Source organism: Pan paniscus, chromosome 3 (genome assembly GCF_029289425.2).
Source record: "Pan paniscus chromosome 3, NHGRI_mPanPan1-v2.0_pri, whole genome shotgun sequence".
Taxonomy (NCBI): Eukaryota; Metazoa; Chordata; class Mammalia; order Primates; family Hominidae; genus Pan; species Pan paniscus.
In genome coordinates, this window is record NC_073252.2 from 75,069,035 (window position 1) to 75,088,543 (window position 19,509).

General features: G+C 40.3%; 1 protein-coding gene across 8 annotated transcripts in view; it reads right to left on the minus strand.

Annotated features, from left to right (window-relative positions):
• The window catches only part of KIT (KIT proto-oncogene, receptor tyrosine kinase), an 82,806-nt gene that overhangs the window by 14,865 nt on the left and 48,432 nt on the right, over window positions 1–19,509 (minus strand). For all 8 annotated transcript variants that reach the window (XM_003806470.4, XM_024928662.4, XM_055111549.2 and 5 more), the window contains exons 6-8: window positions 18,499–18,688; window positions 16,248–16,363; window positions 2,146–2,260 (exon numbers count right to left, since the gene is read on the minus strand). In XM_003806470.4, coding sequence (XP_003806518.3) covers window positions 2,146–2,260; window positions 16,248–16,363; window positions 18,499–18,688 — 421 coding nt within the window. The remainder of the gene's footprint in view (window positions 1–2,145; window positions 2,261–16,247; window positions 16,364–18,498; window positions 18,689–19,509) is intronic.

Below are 19,509 nucleotides of genomic sequence, written 5' to 3' on the forward strand. Positions count from 1 at the left end.
AACAAAAGCCCCGGCTTACTCTAGGAAAATAAATAAACACATAAAACACTTGGGATGTGGCATACTTTTAAAACAAAGTTAGAGGTTCATAATCAACAGAAAATGTCCTTTTACAAGTGTCTAAGAATAAGCACTTTGGTGACCTAGTGAGTGAAAAAAGCACTGGGGAAGAGAAGGCAGAGGAGGCTTCGGAGTCAGATGCAGGTTTGAATCCTGATGAGTTTTTAACCCCCACCAAGACTGAGTTTCTACGACTGTAAAACAGGGATAGTAATACCCATTGCAGAGGGTTACTGAAAGGATTGGAAAGGAATTCAATAAAATGGCAGGCATATATGCTGGTACACAGTAGATCCCTAAAATAAACAAGCTTCAAAAGGGTACACGAATGGTTGAAAAGAAATAGCATAGAGGAGGAAAGCATAAAAAATCTTCAAGGGGCCAGGCGCAGTAGCTCACACCTGTAATCTCAGCACTTTAGGAGGCCGAGGTGGGCAGATCACCTGAGGTCAGGAGTTCAAGACCAGACTGGCCAACATGGTGAAACCTTGTCTCTACTAAAAATACAACAATTAGCTGGGCATGGTGGCAGGCGCCTGTAATCCCAGCTACTCGGGAGGCTGAGGCAGGAGAATCACTTGAACCCTGGAGGCAGAGGTTGCAGTGAGCCAAGATCACTCCATTGCACTCCAGCCTGGGCAACAGAGTGAGACTCGGTCTCAACAACAACAACAACAACAACAAAATCAAGGATGTGGACCAGAAAATAGTCAAAGTGAGGACTGAAGTTTGAGTTCTAAGCAGGAAGGCCTAGTTATACTGCAGGTGGCTGAGACCACCACTGCAAGGGATCCTTTTCATGAGCCAGACCCCGACTTCCCTATTCTAAACACCTAGCTATTCCCTGTTTCCTTTCTTAACACCTACATACATTCATTGTTTATTCCATCTATTATGTGTTTCTACCCACTAGAACAAGCTTATCCAACCTGCAGCCCCCATGTGGCCCAGGACGGCTTTGAATGCGACCCAACACAAATTCATGAAGCTTAAAACATTATGAGATTTTTTTGCAATTTTTTTTTTTTAGCTCATCAGCTATCGTTAGTGTTACTGTATTTTATGTGTGGCCTAAGACAGTCGTCTTCCTCCAATGTGGCCCAGGGAAGCTAAAAGATTGAACACCCCTGCACTAGAACATAAACTCATAAAGGCAAAAAGACTTGGGTGTGTTCTGTCCATTAGAGTAGTGTCTGGTACACACTTGCCACTCCCTGTGTATCTACTGAATGAATGCCTGTAACTACGGGGCTTGCTTCTGCTGTGGCCATTCCTCCCAGGGGCCTTGAACCCTACTTAGTATTCCCCAAAAGAAAACACTCTCCTAAAACCCAGCTGAAAACAGCAATCCGATGTAACCCCTTCCAACTTGTTGTGATAAAGAGGCTTATTCCATGAAAAATAAAATTTCTGCGACCATACTAACTATTCAATTGTGATGTTAACCTGGGCTTTTAAAGCCTGAGCATAAAATAGCAATTGATGGATAAAAACAGCTGCGGTGACCCCATTTTCGTCTTCAGGTAATGCAAAAGGGCAATTTAAGGCTTAAGTGTGGATGGTGAGGGGCAAGCAGCACAGTGCCAGATGTTCTCTGTTCAGGGGCTGGGCACATAATCAAGAAGAAACCCTTTTTAAAAGCGGTCGCTTGCAAACGCCATATGTATGTTGTAATTGTGCGATCATTACTTTTTGGTAACTTGGCAATTAACTACTGAGGTAATTTTTTCATGATAACTACAGTCACATTTCCCACACACATTACCTCCTGTGTATAGAATGGAAATCTAATTACTCTGTCCTGCAAAATTGCTTTATCTACCTGCAGGCTAGAAATTGCATGATAAATCCAGAAAGATAACACCAAAATAGAGAAGTCATTCAGTAATGATTTTTCAGCAAACAAAATTAATGTCTACCAAGAAAAATATAGCAATTATCCCTTCTAAAAAGCCACATGGCTAGAAAAAAAACAATAATCAAAACAAAGCTTTTTTAAAAAAATCAGAAAACATATTTGAAATTCAAGTGAATTGCAGTCCTTCCCCTCTGCATTATAAGCAGTGCCAAAAATAATCATCTCACCTCTGCTCAGTTCCTGGACAAAAATACCAATCTATTGTGGGCTCTGGGAATCCTGCTGCCACACATTGGAGCATGCCATTCACGAGCCTGTCGTAAGTCAGGATTTCTGGTTTTGCTGCAGGAAAACAGAAATGGCCATATGTCAGAGTGCTGGAAAACCTCAGCAACATTCACTTCACTCCCTCTCTAATCCCTACAACCTTCCTGAGGCTGCTGAGTAGCCTGAGGGAGCAAGTTCAAAGGGCAGAATCTGAACCAAGGAGTGGAAGGTACAAGGAGGCGGCTGTCAGGGTCCAACCCAGAAAGGCTTTCCCAGCCACAGTGGCCCAGCCCCAGAGGAGATGGCTGAGGCAGAGGTGGCAGGGCCAACTGCAGGGTTTCTGCTTTCAGGGAGTAGGGATCTGAAGACTGTTTCTAATCAAACTCTAGGACTCCAAAGTGTTCCACAGGTAAAAATCCACTTTAAAGGATTCCTGCCAATGGGATTTCAAGCAACTGTACCTGCCCTAGGAATTTCAAGTTATTGTGGGAACTGGAATGGATGAAATTAGGAGTTGTTAGAGGAAAATATAAGCCCCACTCTTTTGCTCTTACATGAATTTTCTCCTTTTTGGGGGTGGAAGGGTGGTGCCGATTAAAAGCCGAATCACTCTATTTACAGGGAAGCTAGAACATAAAGAGTAAAATACAATATGGGCTTTACTTCAAATCTTTGTTTCAAATGCAAAATATGAACAGAAAACTAGAAGAGAAAACCAGCCTAAGATTTATATATTTATGTATATTATGAACGTGAATATATATATATAAATACATATATATAAATATATATATATAAATCTGAATATATTCACTGTAACAGCAGAAATGCTCTAATTTGGTATTTCTATGTAACTACAATAACCAGCTAACACTCAAGAATTTCTAATTTTTGAAGTTATTTACAAAGTGAAAGGAAGATGCACTTATACTCGGTGGTTCTGATGGCAATACATCTGAAGGATTCCAACCCTCTAAGAATAAATAAGCTCAACAGAAGCAACAGGATGGCAGGGATGCTGATATGCTCACCCTGTACTCGGAAGAATAGCATTGATTGTGCCAAGTCTAAGCACAGAATTACGGGAGCCCCATGCATAGTGGACACATCTGAATACCAGCTCTTACATTTCTCAGTTCTTTGAACTTGAGTAAGTTTCTACATCTCTCTAAATTTTTGTTCCCTCATGTGTAAAATGGGAATAATAACTGTGCCCATCTCATAGGGATATTGAGACAATTAAATGAGATGGCACATACAGAGAGCTAAGAATGACTTATAGAAATGAAACAATTATTTATTATTATTATTGCTGGGCACGGTGGCTCAAGCCTATAATCCCAGCACTTTGGGAGGCTGAGGCTGAGGCAGTGGATCGCCTGAGGTCAGGAGTTTGAGACTAGCCTGAGCAACACAGTGAAACCGCATCTCTACTAAAAACACAAAAATTAGCTGGGCACAGTGACATGCGCCTGTAGTCCCAGCTACTCGGTAGGCTGAGGCAGGAGGATGGCTTGAACCCAGGAGGCAGAGGTTGCAGTGAGCACCACTGCACTCCAGCCTGGGTGACAGAGTGGGACTCCATCTCAATAAAATTTATTATTACTATTAATACTGAGTTATTATTTTATAATCAGAATATCTACCTTTCTTGGATAACCAATTTCACTACAAATGAAGTGAACTGTATTTGCCACTCTAAATATTCTCCTTAATAATCTAAAAATTCCTTCTTTAGAATAGTCTGATAAGGTGTATATTTTAACCCAATGCGCAGGGAATTCAACATCAATTATATTGCAACTGATAGGGAAAATATATGCAGTGAGAAGGAAAGACTGACAGATCAGAAACTTAGGAAGTTTATTTCCCCAAAGGAAGGTAACACTGATAAATGACATCTTTGTAGAATAACCTCTCAGCACCTCACCTCCCTGGAGGCACCTCCCTGGAGTTGGCGGAGATCAGAGTATCCACATGCATGACACACCCACCTGTCACTCAACCTGGCCCTGCTGATGAGCAGGCCATTTGGCTAATATACACAAAAGAGAAACTCTCCAAAACAATCTCAAGGTAGGGGCATCCTTGAGAGTTTGGATCCAATGCCAGCTTTCACAAATAGAGCAAGAAGACAAGCCATCGTCTTGCGAAAGCATCCATCTGGCAAGTTTCATTTAATTATCATGGGCAACTGTGTGATCAGGCTGAAAAGTAGGACACGACACAAGAAATCAGCAGACCCTTAGGAGAGTGCTATTTGCTAGGGACTCTAGGTGCCATACTGTGGGTCTCTCTGGACTCAGTTTAAGTGTCACCTCCTTTTCTAAGCAAGCCTAAACTCTCTGATGCCAAGCTGGTCTCTCTCCTTTCCTTATTCCCAAAGCATTTAAGAACACCTGACGCTGGTATGCAAGATCTTGGTCTGCCTCCTCCATCAGACTCGATGTTCTCGAGGGCAGAAACGACATCTTACTGATTGAGTATACTTGTGACTCCTAGCTCAGTGCGACCCACAGCAGGCACACAGTAAGCACTGTTGAATGATGAAGATCCCACCCAAAGGAACAAGTATCTAAGATTCCAAAGGCATTCAATTATAGATTCACAAGAAGAGACCTGTGAGAACAGCCTAATGGTGACTTTCGTAAATACGGCACTATTTCTATTATTTTTGCAATGGAGGGCCATGAGATAAGAAATCCAAGTGCCTGACAACATGAATTTTTTATAACACTGAGATGAATGATGAGTGGGACCAGTCTACACAAAGATGGTAGAGATAACTGAATAGGACTCAAATAGGAGCTAAGTTCACAACATAGATGTACTCATACCTATATTCCCTTAATACTCATACTTCCTAATGCTCATAACACTACATGGTAAATTCTTAGTGGAATTAAATATTAACTTAATAGGCGGAGGAAAGGCTGAAAGAACACTTTAAGATGATGTTAACAATGGTTATCTCTGGGTAGTATGGCGATGAAAAGTTTCTATTTTATTCTTTTATTTCTAATTTTATTTTGCAATGAATGGGTAGCTGAAAGTGAACCTATAAAACATTGTTTAATTAAAAAATTGGAACAGCTCAAAATTACATAATCAATTCCATTTAGCTTTGGTTACAAGTATGCTCTAACATCCAAGCCTTCTAGCGTGACACCTGGTAGCAGTTATACAACAGCCATGGCTGGCAACGGTGTGGTCTGGCTGGCCTACTTGTTCCCATGTGCCGGTTAATTAAGCAGTTTTGTTAAGTTTCTATCCCAGGTGGGTCATAACCTGAGGCTAATTGAGCAGCTTTTGTCCTGCTGGCCTTAGGTTGGCCAACCAAGCTGACAGGGTCCTAAATCTTCAATATGCCTTAGACTCTCTAAGGGAAGAGAATAAATGCACATTCCTGGGCCGCACCTCCAGAGATCTAGTAAGCTGAGGGTATGACCCAGCAATGTACCTTTTTAAAGGGCCTTTAAGGAACCCTTATCAAAGCCAGGACAAGAGTAAGGCAAGAGAAGCACCCAGGGCATAAAAATAAGAAGGCACTAACCCTAAAGGGCCTATGAGTGGGTATCTGTGAGAGCACCTCCTTACATTTCACACTCTAGGTGCCTTTCTTGCCTCACCTCGGTCCAGCCCTTTCCCTAACATTGGTGCTAAGAGACCTCCTTCTGCAAAGGATGAGACACACTAGTACAGCATGAGCTGTACCTGGCAAGTTGCATTATGAAAATGTTTAATGCATAAAGAATGAGCCAGGTGGAAATCTAATTCCTAAAAATGAAAATCTGGGCTCATCTGCATTTTATAAGTGCCTCAATGCACCGTGTTTGGCATTAAATATACATCTTGCTTTTAAAGATACATAACTCTGCAGTTCTCCAGGTTAAATCTGAGCTGTGGCTTCTTAGATATTCTGCAATAAGCAGTATAGCAAATGACACATTCTCTAATTCCTCCCAAGTTGGAGGTTTAGATAAGCCTAAGAGGTGTATAAGTTATGCATTTCCTGTGGAGATAAAAAAAAAATAGCCTTTTTGCCTTTAAAAACATCATGGACCTGAGTCATTCTGATATCGCCAACAACACCGATCAGCTTGTAGGCAGATTTCAGATGCTTGTAACTCTGCTGAGAATTTATTGCTCATGCAATTAAAAATCCTACACATCCAGTGATTTACCCCACAGATTTGTGATCTTGGAAAATATTCCTTTTCATCACCATCCAGTCCATGTGGAAAGCAAGAACAAAATGAATTTTAAGAACATAGTACAGATAACAAAGCTGAGGGCTGGTGGCTGAAAGGCAATACACAAGCCAATGGTAGAAGGGGTCTTCCTTTCTTCATCTAAATGCAGGGAGGCATTTTTTGATTAGAGTTCTCTCACCCAGCCACTTTAACCAACTTCCGCTATAAATGCACATTTGCCCATATTTTATAATCGGCAGGACAAAAAACACAAACACTTAAGTCTCCAAATAATAAAAGACTAAATGAAGAGGGATCATAAGAATGAATTTCTGTTTTTAAAATTCGAGGTTTGCTGGTGTTTAAAGGCAATGAAGCAATGCTTTTCTGGAATTTTTCACTATCCCGGTTTTGGTCTGTGTAAAACCTACACTTGTGCCATAATACCATTATAATAAAGAAATTTAAGTCAGCTAAAATTGGAGTAGAAAAATAACCTTACTTATAAAAGGAATATTATACTTTTTAAAAAATTCCCAGAATAGATATTTTGGACATATACTGTGTCTTATACATTCTTAAAGATATCCAGAAATTGGCATATGGACACTAACAGAAGTTTATTTAACAAACAAAATAAAACTTCAACTATAATCTCCTGTACCTATTTATTTTAACAGTGACTGTCATTTTAAAAAGAAAAAAAATCATTCTCTTAATGAAGTGATTTTCTCAACTAGGGCTCAGCAAACTTTTACTATAAAGGGCGAGATACATATTTCAGGTAAATATTTTATATTTGTGGGCCATAAGGTCTTTCCTGCAACTCAACTCTGCAGCTGTAGTACAAATGTGCCCATAGACATTATATAATCAAAGAGGCATGGCTGTTTTCAATAAAACTTTCCTTGTGGACACTAACATTTGAGTTGTATTCTCATGTCTCATTAAATCTCCTGATTTTTTAAAACTAATCAGAAATAAATTAAATAACGTTCTTAGTTTGTGAGCCATTCAAAAACAGGTTATAGGCCGGGTGCAGCGGCTCACGCTTGTAATCCCAGCACTTTGGGAGGCCAAGGCAGGAGAAAGACCAGCCTGGCCAACATGGTGAAATCCCATCTCTACTAAAAATACAAAAATAAGCCAGGCATGGTGGCAGGTGCCTGTAATACCAGCTACTCGGGAGGCTGAGGCAGGAGAACTGCTTGAACCTGGGAAGTGGAGGTTGCAGTGAGCCAAGATTGTGCCACTGCACTACAGCTTAGGCGACAGAACAAGACTCTGTCTCAAAAGCAAAAAACAAAACAAAACAAAAACAGGCTACAGGCCAATTCTGGCCAGCAGGCTATAGTTCTACCAACCCCTGTTCTAAACAGCAATCAAAAAGATATCCCAATCACGAGATTACGTTGAAAAATGATGAAACTACTTGGAGAGAGACTTCTTCAGCCAGAATCACTGCTCAACTTACAGGAGCACCATTGCTGTATCACCCAGCCGTGGGGAGGAAGACCTGTACACACATCACAATGCCACTCTGCTTGCTGCCAAGGAGTGCAGGCATGGGACAAAAGCCTCTTTTTTCCTACTCTGGAAAAGTAGCTAATTCATTTTGCAACATAATTCAGAAGTGGAGGAGAAGGGTATTGACAGAATGCCCATGGAAACATTATGTCCCTATTCTTGGATTAATTTAAATTTCACTACATTACAGGTGACCTTGCATACATCTGTAAATGAAGGAAGCTAATTTGATGTAAAAACAAGTGGCTCAACTGAAAAGAAAATCTCCACAGAGTGGAAGTTCCACAATATAAAAGGGACCACTCACTGCTTTTAGCAAAGTCTATGTACCCAAGTTTAGAGTCAATTCCAGCAGAAATTTACATGGCTACATACCTAAACCTGTTTCTCCTGCTTTTCCACCATCAACATAAAAAAATGGCCAAACCACACAAACGGGGGCAACCAAGGGCTATGGATCCAGAGAGTTTACCTGGTTCTCTTACAGGTTCAGTGTTTACATCAAGGCCCCTAAATTAGCAACACACCCACCAGATCAACTTTCTTATGAGATAGGGAGGAAGAGTAATGACGCCAGCCTTTGAGGAGGGAAAGATGTTTAGCTTAGTTCAGAGCTACATCTGCTAAATTTTTTCAGAACAGAAGAGAATCAAGTTCTACTTTAAAAGTAGGTTGCCATTATATCTTTTTTTTTTCCAATTTAAACATCTATAACAATTCTTGCCTCCACAGACATTCTCTTTATAAGGAGAAAGAGATATTAGAGTGTCACATCAAAAACAACATTCATGATTCCCAAGCAATTTGAGAACAAAAACTCATTTCAAGTTCAGGAACAGAAAATACAAACAGAGTTCAAACACTGTCAGATATCTCAAATGAACACATATTATCTATAAAAAGATTAATGTGAAAAGACAAGCAATGATTTTTACATAGATTAGCTACCACACTAAGAAGATCTGAAAATTATTCCTTAATTTAGAACTGTCCTGAAAGCCAGCACAGTATATCTGCCATATCGTATGTTGAAGACACAGAGCATGAAAGATAACAACAGATGATAACCTTATTAACTTCCAGCCACTTAAGCAAGGTCACTCATTAGACATTAAACAAGATAATTATAAACTTTAAATAATCATCTGACAGGTTTCTTTTAAAATTCAGTCACATCATTTCAGAGTCCCGCCTCACTTGTGGATGTCTCAAAATTGCATCAGGCATGGGCTAGAGAAATTATAAAAGATCCATACACTGAGATGCCAAAATGATGTTATAGAAAGATATTCACAATGCTTTTGTTGTGCAGCACCAAAAATCCAGGTTATAAAGCAATATGACCTCATTTTTATTTAAAAAAAAATTAATGGTCTGGAGGAATGTATAATAAAGAATATTAGTAACGGTAACCTATAAAAAGTAAATAAACATAAAAAGTAAAAATAAAACTTGATTTTTATTTTTGCTTATTTACATTTTCTAATTGTTCTACCCTTCACATAATGCTTTTGTAATAAGAAAAAATTGTTTTAATTTAAAAACATATGCAGCATCAAATGTTCACACAAACGAAGCTATGTTCCAGTTACTGTTGCAGCCTTAGAGCAAACTCTCAAAAGCAAGTAAATAAATCAGAAAGGAGTTCTATTCAGCACTTTATTTAACGTTTAAAATTTACAATTATTTACTATAAGAGGAAGTCACGCTAATAGTATCCACCTAATGGGGAAAACACTGAAAAGCAAAGACTTTCAAGCAAAAATTAACAGCAAGTCTTCAAATTTGTGGCCTCTAACACAAGTATGGTTTGGACGCGCATGTGTTTGAAAGGTCCTACTATTTTTTTAAAAAATGGAAAGAAAAGGCTAATAGGTTAAGTGGTGGGAAGACATTGCCATCTTCCAAAAAAGTTGAAGTTCTAGTAACTTTGCTCTGTTTTGTGAGGATCTTCCTGAAGGGCACAGTGGCCTTAAGGACCAAATCTGAGCAGTCCTTGCAGGCAAGACTGCCATTATTATTTTACTCTGGATAAAGGTAGTTGGAGATTCCAGCCAGGTGGGTGACCCAGAGAGCTGGCAAACAGGTGAAGCCATCTATATGGCTGGCTTCACGGGTCTATGATACAGTTTGAATATTTGTCCCCTTCAAATCTCATGTTTAAAAACTGATCCTGAATACTGGAGGTGGGGCCTGATGGGAGGTGTCTGGGTCATGGGGACAGATCTTTCATGATTAGCCTGGTGCTGTACTAGAGGTAATGAGTGACTCCTCACACTATTAGCTCTCTCGAGATCCGATTTTTAAAAACAACCTGGCACCCTTCTTCTCCTCTCTCTCTTTCCTCCTCTCTTGCCATGTGATGCCTGTTCCCCTTCCGCTTCCACCATGAGTGGAAGCTTCCTGAAGCCCTCACCAGAAGCAGATGTTTCTTACAGCCTGCAGAACTGTGAGCCAAATAAACTTCTTTTCTTTATAAATCACCCAGCCCCGGGCATTTTTTTTTTTTTAACAGCAACACAAATGCACTGATAGTCTGCCTGTGATCATTTCTGGTTGGCTGGCCAAAAGCTAGATGGCTATGTGCTTTATCTGCAGGAGCTTCGCCCAGAATTGGTTCCACCATCCATAACTGGATTTAACTGTGACCAAAACTACTAAAAGGTAGCCCAGACTTTGCATACATGGTCAAAGGGGATCTTTCTCATTGAGAAGCCTTATTCTGGGTGATTTATTGCTTTGGCTGATTTTGGTATACTGTATGACCTATAAATAATTGCTAACGACAGGTAGGATGTTAATTATATGATGCAGTGATTTGGAAATAATACATTATTTAACATTTCCTTAAATTGTTTCTCAACCCCCTGTTAATACCCTTCCATAAATGGAGTGAAATTGGTGACTTCTGAGTTAATTTGGTGCACTTCAGCAGTCACTTGGGCTTCCAATCTAGCTCAACATTAAAGGCATCCTATGTAAGGCTAATGATCAAAGGGAGCCCTTCAGTTCTCAATGTCTGCCTCCCCGTCACCACCACGTGAGGATCACAGTACTCCCACCGCACTGGCTGAAGCTCGTCATTAAAGGATAAGCTTTCAAAATGGGAGAGGGATCTATTTATGATCCGTAAATACCATTTGCCACATATTTTAAATGCATAATACCGCCCTAGAAATGCTACCAGATCATGTTTTGAACTATCCACTTTAAGGTTACAGGATCTTCTTAAAATTATTCCAAAGGTTTGAAAAACAACTGGTTTATCGTATCAACCATAATTTATTTCTACAATTATGTAAATTATTTCAGGAGTCACATGGGTATTTAAAATTGAAGCCAAAATAAACCTACAAAATATTTACTTTACTGATTATCCTTTAAGTCCACTATAAAGTTTGTTATTTATTCAAGAAATACTAGATGGAGTGGGGAAAAAAGCCAAATGGATATATTGGGATTAAAGTGCATATTTGGCCTTTTATTTGTCCTGGATCTGGCAAAAAAAACCTCATTGTGTGACATTTAATATAACCAAAGAGGCCATCAGTTCCTAAATAAGTAGCATAAGCTACCCATAGCATCTTGGCAATGTCATTTTTTTCTAATATTTCCAAGAGTTTTGGAAAGGGTAATGCCTATTAAGAAAGCACTTTGAGGTAAGGTTTCAAAACTCTACTTTTTTCCTGATTTTCATTTCCAAGAAAAACAAATCACCATTTTCGCTGAAGGATATCAAACATTTCAGATCTAAGAATTTGATGTCTATACACATCTTGGATAAGCAATTCCAAAAGTAATTAGAGTAATGCAAATTCAATGCAGATATAATCACTAATTTTTGGTTTTGCTTTGTTTTTTAATGAAAATTCCTATCAGTTTCCACTAGAAGTTCTACTCAAAGATGGCAACCATGTTATAATGGCTCTTGGCCATTATAAACCACCTTAAATGTCACTGAGTCAGTTTAATAGGCCCATGTAAATCATGGCTTGATTAGAGAGGTTAGAAACAGTATTAGAACATTTTCAAGCTTAACATGTTATATACGTGTTTTCTTAACACAAATTGTCAGAGCACAATATTTTTTAAAAGTCTACCATATAAGCAATTAAAACATGCCCCTTCCCCACATTCACTATACTGAAATTTACATGTGGAATTTTCAAAACAAATAGATTTTTCAACCGCCAAATATTTAACCATGCCAAATCAAGGATTTTCAATAGCATTTCTTGCAGATGAATCTATTAAGCAATTACGCATTAGTGTCACAGAGTAAAAGTAGGCTGAATTTCTGCACTAACAAACACTATGCATTCATTATTCTGATTTTTATCAATTCTGATTTTTGCAGAACACAATCCCTTTTGTCCTTGAGGCTCAGCTTATTTACAAAATAAGCCATACAGTACACCTACATATGTAACTGGCTCAGCTAAAATGATGTCAAAAAGGCCACAACTATTCTAAGTTTAAAATTGTAGAATTATTTTAGCTTTTGATTTTAAAATTTAACATGAAAAAAATCCTACCTCATGAGCTAAGCAATGAGGATGCAAAATCATGAGAATGACAGAATGAACTTTGGGGACCTAGGAAGAAGGGTGGGAGGGGGGTGAGGGATAAAGACTATACACGGGTATAGTGTACACTGCTTGGGTGACAGGTGCACCAAAATCTCAGAAATCACCATAAAAGAACTTATCTATGTAACTAAAACCCATCTGTTCCCCAAAAACTATTGAAATAAAATTTTTAAAAATACTACCACATAATAATATTAACTAGATTTTTTTTCAATTAAAAAAATCAACAAATCAGCTAACTATATCTGTAAAGAGCAACTGGGATGTACCTCATAGACAGTTTAAAGCTCAAACATAAATGCTACTACCTCTGTCCAAACGTTTGCAAATCAAGAAATCCAACGTATTAGGTAAGTGAAATAAATGCCTTTGTCAGTTTGTTATTTGTAACAAACTAACTTCAAGGAAAAGACTTTCTGAAGAGCTTGAGGTCAGGACCAACATGATCCTCATCTGTATATCCAGTGAAATACAGCGGGACCTCAGGAAGTGCTGGGTGGGTATTAGAGACCCACACCCTAGAATGCAGAAAAGACCTCCTACTTACAGGCAATCCAAGAAGATATCCTTTTGGAAGGTTAACAACATATCCTATCTAGTTTCAAATAAGCATGGGTTCACCAGCAGCACTAATTAAAACTGAGCCTGCTGGAATGGCAAATTAGCCTAGTAGCAATTTCGCCCCCACCAGAGAAAAGTCAGAAACATCTTCCTGAGGTCAATATCTCATGACCAACTGGCAGACCACACACTGGCAAATGGAAGCATGAAAAAAGAAGAAAAGAGACACATTTAAACACCCCTTTGGACTTAAAGCCAGGGAAACAGTGGTAACACAAAGTACCTCACTTCATAAAATTCCCAACCACTGAGCTCTCAAAGTGAGGTCTGTGGAGTGGGCCCCACCCACGATCTGCTGTTGCTGGTGCACAGGAGATAAATACAGAAACTGAGAAGAAGCACTGAGGAGGAGCAACTTGACAAAGAGTAATTGTTATATCTATTGAATCTAAAAAATAAAAAAACCTGAGCTTGTATTTTGTATATTGTTCTTTTTCATTTCACTTTTCCAGTAATTGGTTTTTACTATATTTTACAAGAAGTATTGATCCACAATGTATTGGGAATCTTAGAAAAGAAAGTCTTTTAACATAGAAAGGTTGAGAAGCATCACACAAGAGCAGCCACAATAAAATTCTGTATGAACAATATGCATATTATGCTTGCAAGGATACCGATTTACCTATGGTCATCTCTTAAATGAGATGAACATTAAGACTTTTCAGAAGCAGGTAATTTTGTCCATGGGTAATATACTAAGCTCTATATACTATTATCTTTTTTTTTTTTTTTTTTTTTTGAGACGGACTCTCGTTCTGTCGCCCAGGCTGGAGTGCAACGGTGAGATCTCAGCTCACTGCAACCTCTGTCTCCCAGGTTGAGGTTCAAGTGCTTCTCCTGCCTCAGCCTCCCTAGTAGCTGGGATTACACGCACTCATCATCGCAACCAGCTGAATTTTTCTATTTTTAGTAGAGAAGGGGTTTCACCATGTTGGCCAGGCTGGTCTCGAACTCCCAACCTCAGGTTATCCACCTGCTTCAGCCTCCCAAAGTGCTGGGATTACAGGCGTGAGCCACCGCGTCCAGCCTCTATATACTATTACTTTCTGATTCACATTGAAATTAATCTAGAGATACTTGAATTGAGAACCAGAGAAATGCTATGTAATCAAAACTGTTTGCTGGAACTCAGATAATAATTAATGTTTCCCTTGAAAAGGGAGAACTGTGTGATCAAACGAGTTTGGGATATATACATCCTATCCCATGGCCCCCTCTGGCAAAGTCACATTAGCATACTAGGATTCTGGGAAGGCCAGTAATAAAGATATGTGTTTAATTACACGAATGTGACCTTCTTCATCTAAACTCATATGAATGTCTTATTCAGAAAACACAATTTTTGAAATGTTCATAGTCAAAAGACTCTGGATTAGCAATAAAAAATCTGTCCAGCTATTTCTTTTCATTGGCTTACACCACCCACCCTACCATCTTTCCTGAGCTGTAGCATCAAATAAGACAATTATGTAAAATCACTTCACACAGGTTGAGCGTTGTGGCTCACTCCTGTAATCCCAGTGCTTTGGGAGGACAAGGCAGAAGGATCGCTTTAGTCCAGGAATTCAAGACCAGTCTAGGCAACAAAGCAAGACCCCCATCTCTAAAAAACATTTAAAAATTAGCTGTGCGTGGTGATGCATGCCTGTACTCCCAGCTACTTGGTAAGCTGAAGCGGAAGGATCTCTTGAGCCTAGGAGTGCAAGGATATAGTGAGCTATGATCACTCCAGCCTGGGTGACAGAGACAGATGCTGGCTCAACATGTTTGTCAACATGTTTGAAAACAAAAACATGTTTGTCTCAAAATCAAACAAACAAAACATCTAGCTGGGCGCGGTGGCTCATGCCTATAATCCCAGCACTTTGGGAGGCTGAAGCGGGTGATCACTTGTGGTCGAGAGTTCAAGACCATCCTGGCCAACATGGTGAAACCCCATCTCTACTAAAAATACAGAAATCAGCTGGGTGTGGTGGCATGCCTAGAGTCCCAGATACTCAAGAGGCTGTGGCAGGAGAATCACTTGAACCTGGGAGGTGGAGGTTGCAGTGAATCGAGATCATGTCACTGCACTCCAGCCAGGGAGAGACAGCGAGAGACTCTGTCTCAAAAACAAAAAAAAACAAAACCACAACATCTCGTACAGAAAGTAAGCTCCTTCAAGACAAGGAATTGGCCCCAGTCCTTTGTTCCCACAACACCCTATAACCCAACACACATAAAGTGCCCAGCATAACGCCTAAGCTCTTTTCTATGAAATATTCCAGGTGTCTTCTCATCCTCCACACACCCAGGAAAGCCAATTCCAATAGTCATTTATTGGGCCACTCCCTTGGAACTCCTAGTCTTTGGGGGCCTCCCTTGCACTAGCAGGTATGGTGTGGGAGGCACCTTCCTTGGAAATGCACACGGGGCCCAGAGTGGAGCCAGGAAGAAGCCCTGCACTTGGCAAAAGGTCCAGCTCATGATCGGGCTCCCTTGGCCTTAACTTCAGAGCAGACATTTCTCTAAGACATGGTGGGCTGCAGGAGTGGGGTCGGTAGGACCCCAGCAGTGCAGGACTCGGGTGCTCAGGTGCCCATGGCCATCTCCCATCCTAAACCATCTGCTACCTTCTCCCACATACCACATGGTACTCAGTAGTGAGCCATGGGCCTGTCAGTATTGCATTTGTCTCAGTGGAAGAACAATCTAAACACAAATAACATCACAGCCTCAAAAGAGACAGCACTGAACAAAGAAATCACGTCAGGGCTCGATAGCATCTCTTCCCTACCTAACGCAGTAATTCAGCTCCTATTCAACCACTAGCCCCCCATTCCAACAATCAATAATAATACATTTTCCCTCAAACGACTGTATGTTCAACTTGTTTGGCTCCTCTGTTTACTTCAAAGGCAGCAGGCAGAATTTGAGCAACTTCTACAAGGTCATGTGATCAGTGAAATGTAGGACAAGGAACTGGTTTTTTGACACACTCTAACCACCAAACCACGAAGTCTCTGTGAAGGTCAAGATTATCATGAAACGTTATTTACATAGTACACAAGTTGAGTCCTTGCAGCTGTTACAAACACGAGCCACAACTTTAAAAGAATAAAAAAATTAAAAGGAGCCCTTCATGTTACTTACTATTCACATAAACATTAAATGCTATGGAAGCATTGACGTCAGAATTGGACACTAGGAATGTGTAAGTGCCTCCTTCGGTGCCTTTTAATCTCGTTAGATGAAGTTCACTTACGTATCTACAAAGAAAAGACAACTAGTCAATCACCTGTGGATAGCATGCCTTGGAAGGCATGTCTTTTTCAGTTTCTACCTGGAAATCTATGCCTGTTTGAGGAAAAATATAACTCATTTAATTCAGTAAGTATTAGCAAAATCCACATTAACAAATACATAAACACGCACACACATATTCCATCTGGGACCAACGCCTGTTGTGAGAGACCACAGAGTGGGGAAAGGTTAAGCACAAAGGCAACCTGACAGAGGCTGCAGCCTCTCCACTGGCCCACCGCCTCCCGCCTCCCCCCTCCCCCCACCACCCTGGGCTGTCCCCATACCACTTCCTCCCCTGCCCATGGTGCTGCAGGAGCCTGATCTCCACAGTGTCCTGAACTCGCCTGCCCTGCATGCACATGCTCACTGCCCTCACACAGACACTCTGGGCCCTCAGCAAGGTCCACACTGCTCACCTTCCTTCTTGCAACACCCCCATCTCCTGGTTTTCCTCCACCCCGGACACTTCTCAGTGCTCCTGGCAGTATTTGCCACTCAAGCTTTTGACTTCTTGCAGGACCACCATATAGGGCTGTGTACACTGAGCACCCTACAACCCTGTCGGGGTTACTGGCAGGGGCTCCGATGTACATGTGTCACCCTGGGCAGCCCACGACCCACACGATCCACATGGGCCACAACACCAACTTGCCATAGGCGGTGTGCCAACTCTCACACTATGCAAGCTCCCTGGGCAGCCCACTCTCTCACACTGAGCTGCTGGCTGCTGGCTCACAACCTTCACGTCTTTACTTCCAGCGCAGGGTTCTCTGTACCATGTCTCCTCTACAGAGCTACTTCATGCCCCCAAACACTTGCCTGCAGCCTTCTCCCAAGGACTGCCCTTGCGCAATCCTTGGAAGACGCTGACCGTGCAGCCAGGTCTGCAGCCAGTAAGTGACTGATAGCTGGAGAGGTGCAAAAGCCCCGCTCAGCTCCTGGATAAGACCGAGGCTTGGGGTCATCTGAGCCACATCCTTACTTGCCTCCTTTCCCTCCCATGCCTCTTCCCCTACTCCCTGGTCAGTCTCTCCCTGCATAAGTCACTTGCCTCAGAATCCCTGTCTCAGGCTCTGCTTCTAGGGCGTTTGACAAAAGATACTTCCTACCTGAACAATCCCACTCAAGATCCCACTACCAATCTCAAATCCAACAAACCCCAAAACAAAGTCACTGTCTTTCCTCAGAAACTTGTCCCTCCTCCTCCTCCTGCTCTCCCTGAATGGTATGGTCTCTCACCACCCAACCTAAAGGCATCTTCAACTCCTCCCTCCCTCTCCTGCCCTCTCAATCACCTGGAGACCTCCCAAATTTATCCTCTTCCCTCCAACCTTTAGTCCTTGGCCCAGGACGCTATCATCTCTCACCCGTATTTTTCCAACAGTCAACAGTCCTGACTGGAAAAATAGAGCAAAACCTTATCCAGGCACTTAGCCCTTATTAGCCGTTCGGTCTTGGTCAAATTACTTCACCCCTCTGTACCTCTGTCTCCTCTTCTATAAAAATGGTGGGAAATAAGAATGTCTACTCACAAAGTCTGTGAGGCTTCAGGTCAGTGGGTGAATACACGTAAAGTACTTAGAACCATGCTTCAGAATAAAAGCACTTATGTCTTACCTGAAGTATTACTATTGCTACTATTTTTACTATAATGTTTTGAGGATCAAATGAGAGGTCTAGTGTAAAAGAACATGGGTTCACTGCCTGAAGCGAAGCTATTTGGCTCTTAGTTTTCTTACAGCTTTAAGAAACAATTATAGGTACTAACTTCCCTTTTTCTCTGAAGAGACTTGCTGTATCCCGAGTACATGCCAGTTACTGCTTTGAGCTAAGCTCAGATCTCTAGAAAACTGTCCTCCATTTTACAAGTGAGAAAACTGAGGCACACAGGTGTGTGTGTGCATGCGTGTGCAAGAGTGTGCATGCTCTAAACACACAACAAAATGGAATACTAGGATGAGGACATAGGAGGCAGCCCCAGACTTTCTTCTTTACCAAGTATCTTCTCGTGGATTTACGGGTTACAGAAATAAGATCTGATAAGCCCACTGGAAAAGGGGGTAATGTGTAATCCCCCAGGGCAAGGTCCGTTTCTTACCTGATATTACTTTCATTCTCAGACTTGGGATAATCTTCCCATTTATCAGTGAAGGTTCTGTTCATATAGATCCACTGCTGGTGTTCAGGTTTGGGGAATGCTTCATATTCAACAATCAAATCTACATTTTCTCCATCATTTACAAATACTGTAGTGTTTATCATGGGGAAGATATTAATGAATCCTTTATCTAATTAGAATGAAATAAGACAGAAAGAAACCATTATCTACAACTACTGGACAAAAAAACAGAACCTCATCTTGGAATTACAAAGACAATTGGTTGATTTCCAGTATTAATTGGCAATAAGAGAATTTTAACTAGCCGTTTTTCATTTTATTTTGCTCTTGTAGAATCACTGTCACAAGTGAGAAAGGACACACATTTGAAATACTGATTCTCCCATCTCTGCCTCTTAAGCAATTCTCTTAAAGATCTATCACCATCTTAAAAGTCTTCTAAATCTACTAGTCTTGATGTTTATTAGGTTAAAAGTATTTGGAATAAATAGTGAGTTCATACACAGAACCAATATATAATTATATATGTGATAAGGTGTCATAAATTAAGGGAAAACAAGAGAGCCCTAATGTTTAATAAAAATGTTCAAAGAATGTTCTTTAGTATTTGAAGAAAAATAACCTTAGGTCTTCTTATATATCACAGATAAATCAAAGAGCATTTTAACAATAAAATGTTATTTTTAACTAAATAACAATTGACTCCTATGAAATTTCTACAGAGGGGAAGTTTCTAGGCTTTTTAGAAGCAACAGAAGAAAAACATCATAGAAGACAAATTTAAATCCATAAATATTTTTAAATGTCTATATAGTAAAATAATTAATGTAACAGGAAAAAGAGGAGAATAAAATGTAGAAAAAATGTTTAGCTAAACTAGTAATTAAAATAAGACATCACTTTTCACTTATTAAAAATAGCAAAACTAATTTTAACTAAACTCAATAATTTTGCAAGTGTGGTAAAAGTAGCATGCTGAATTACACACTG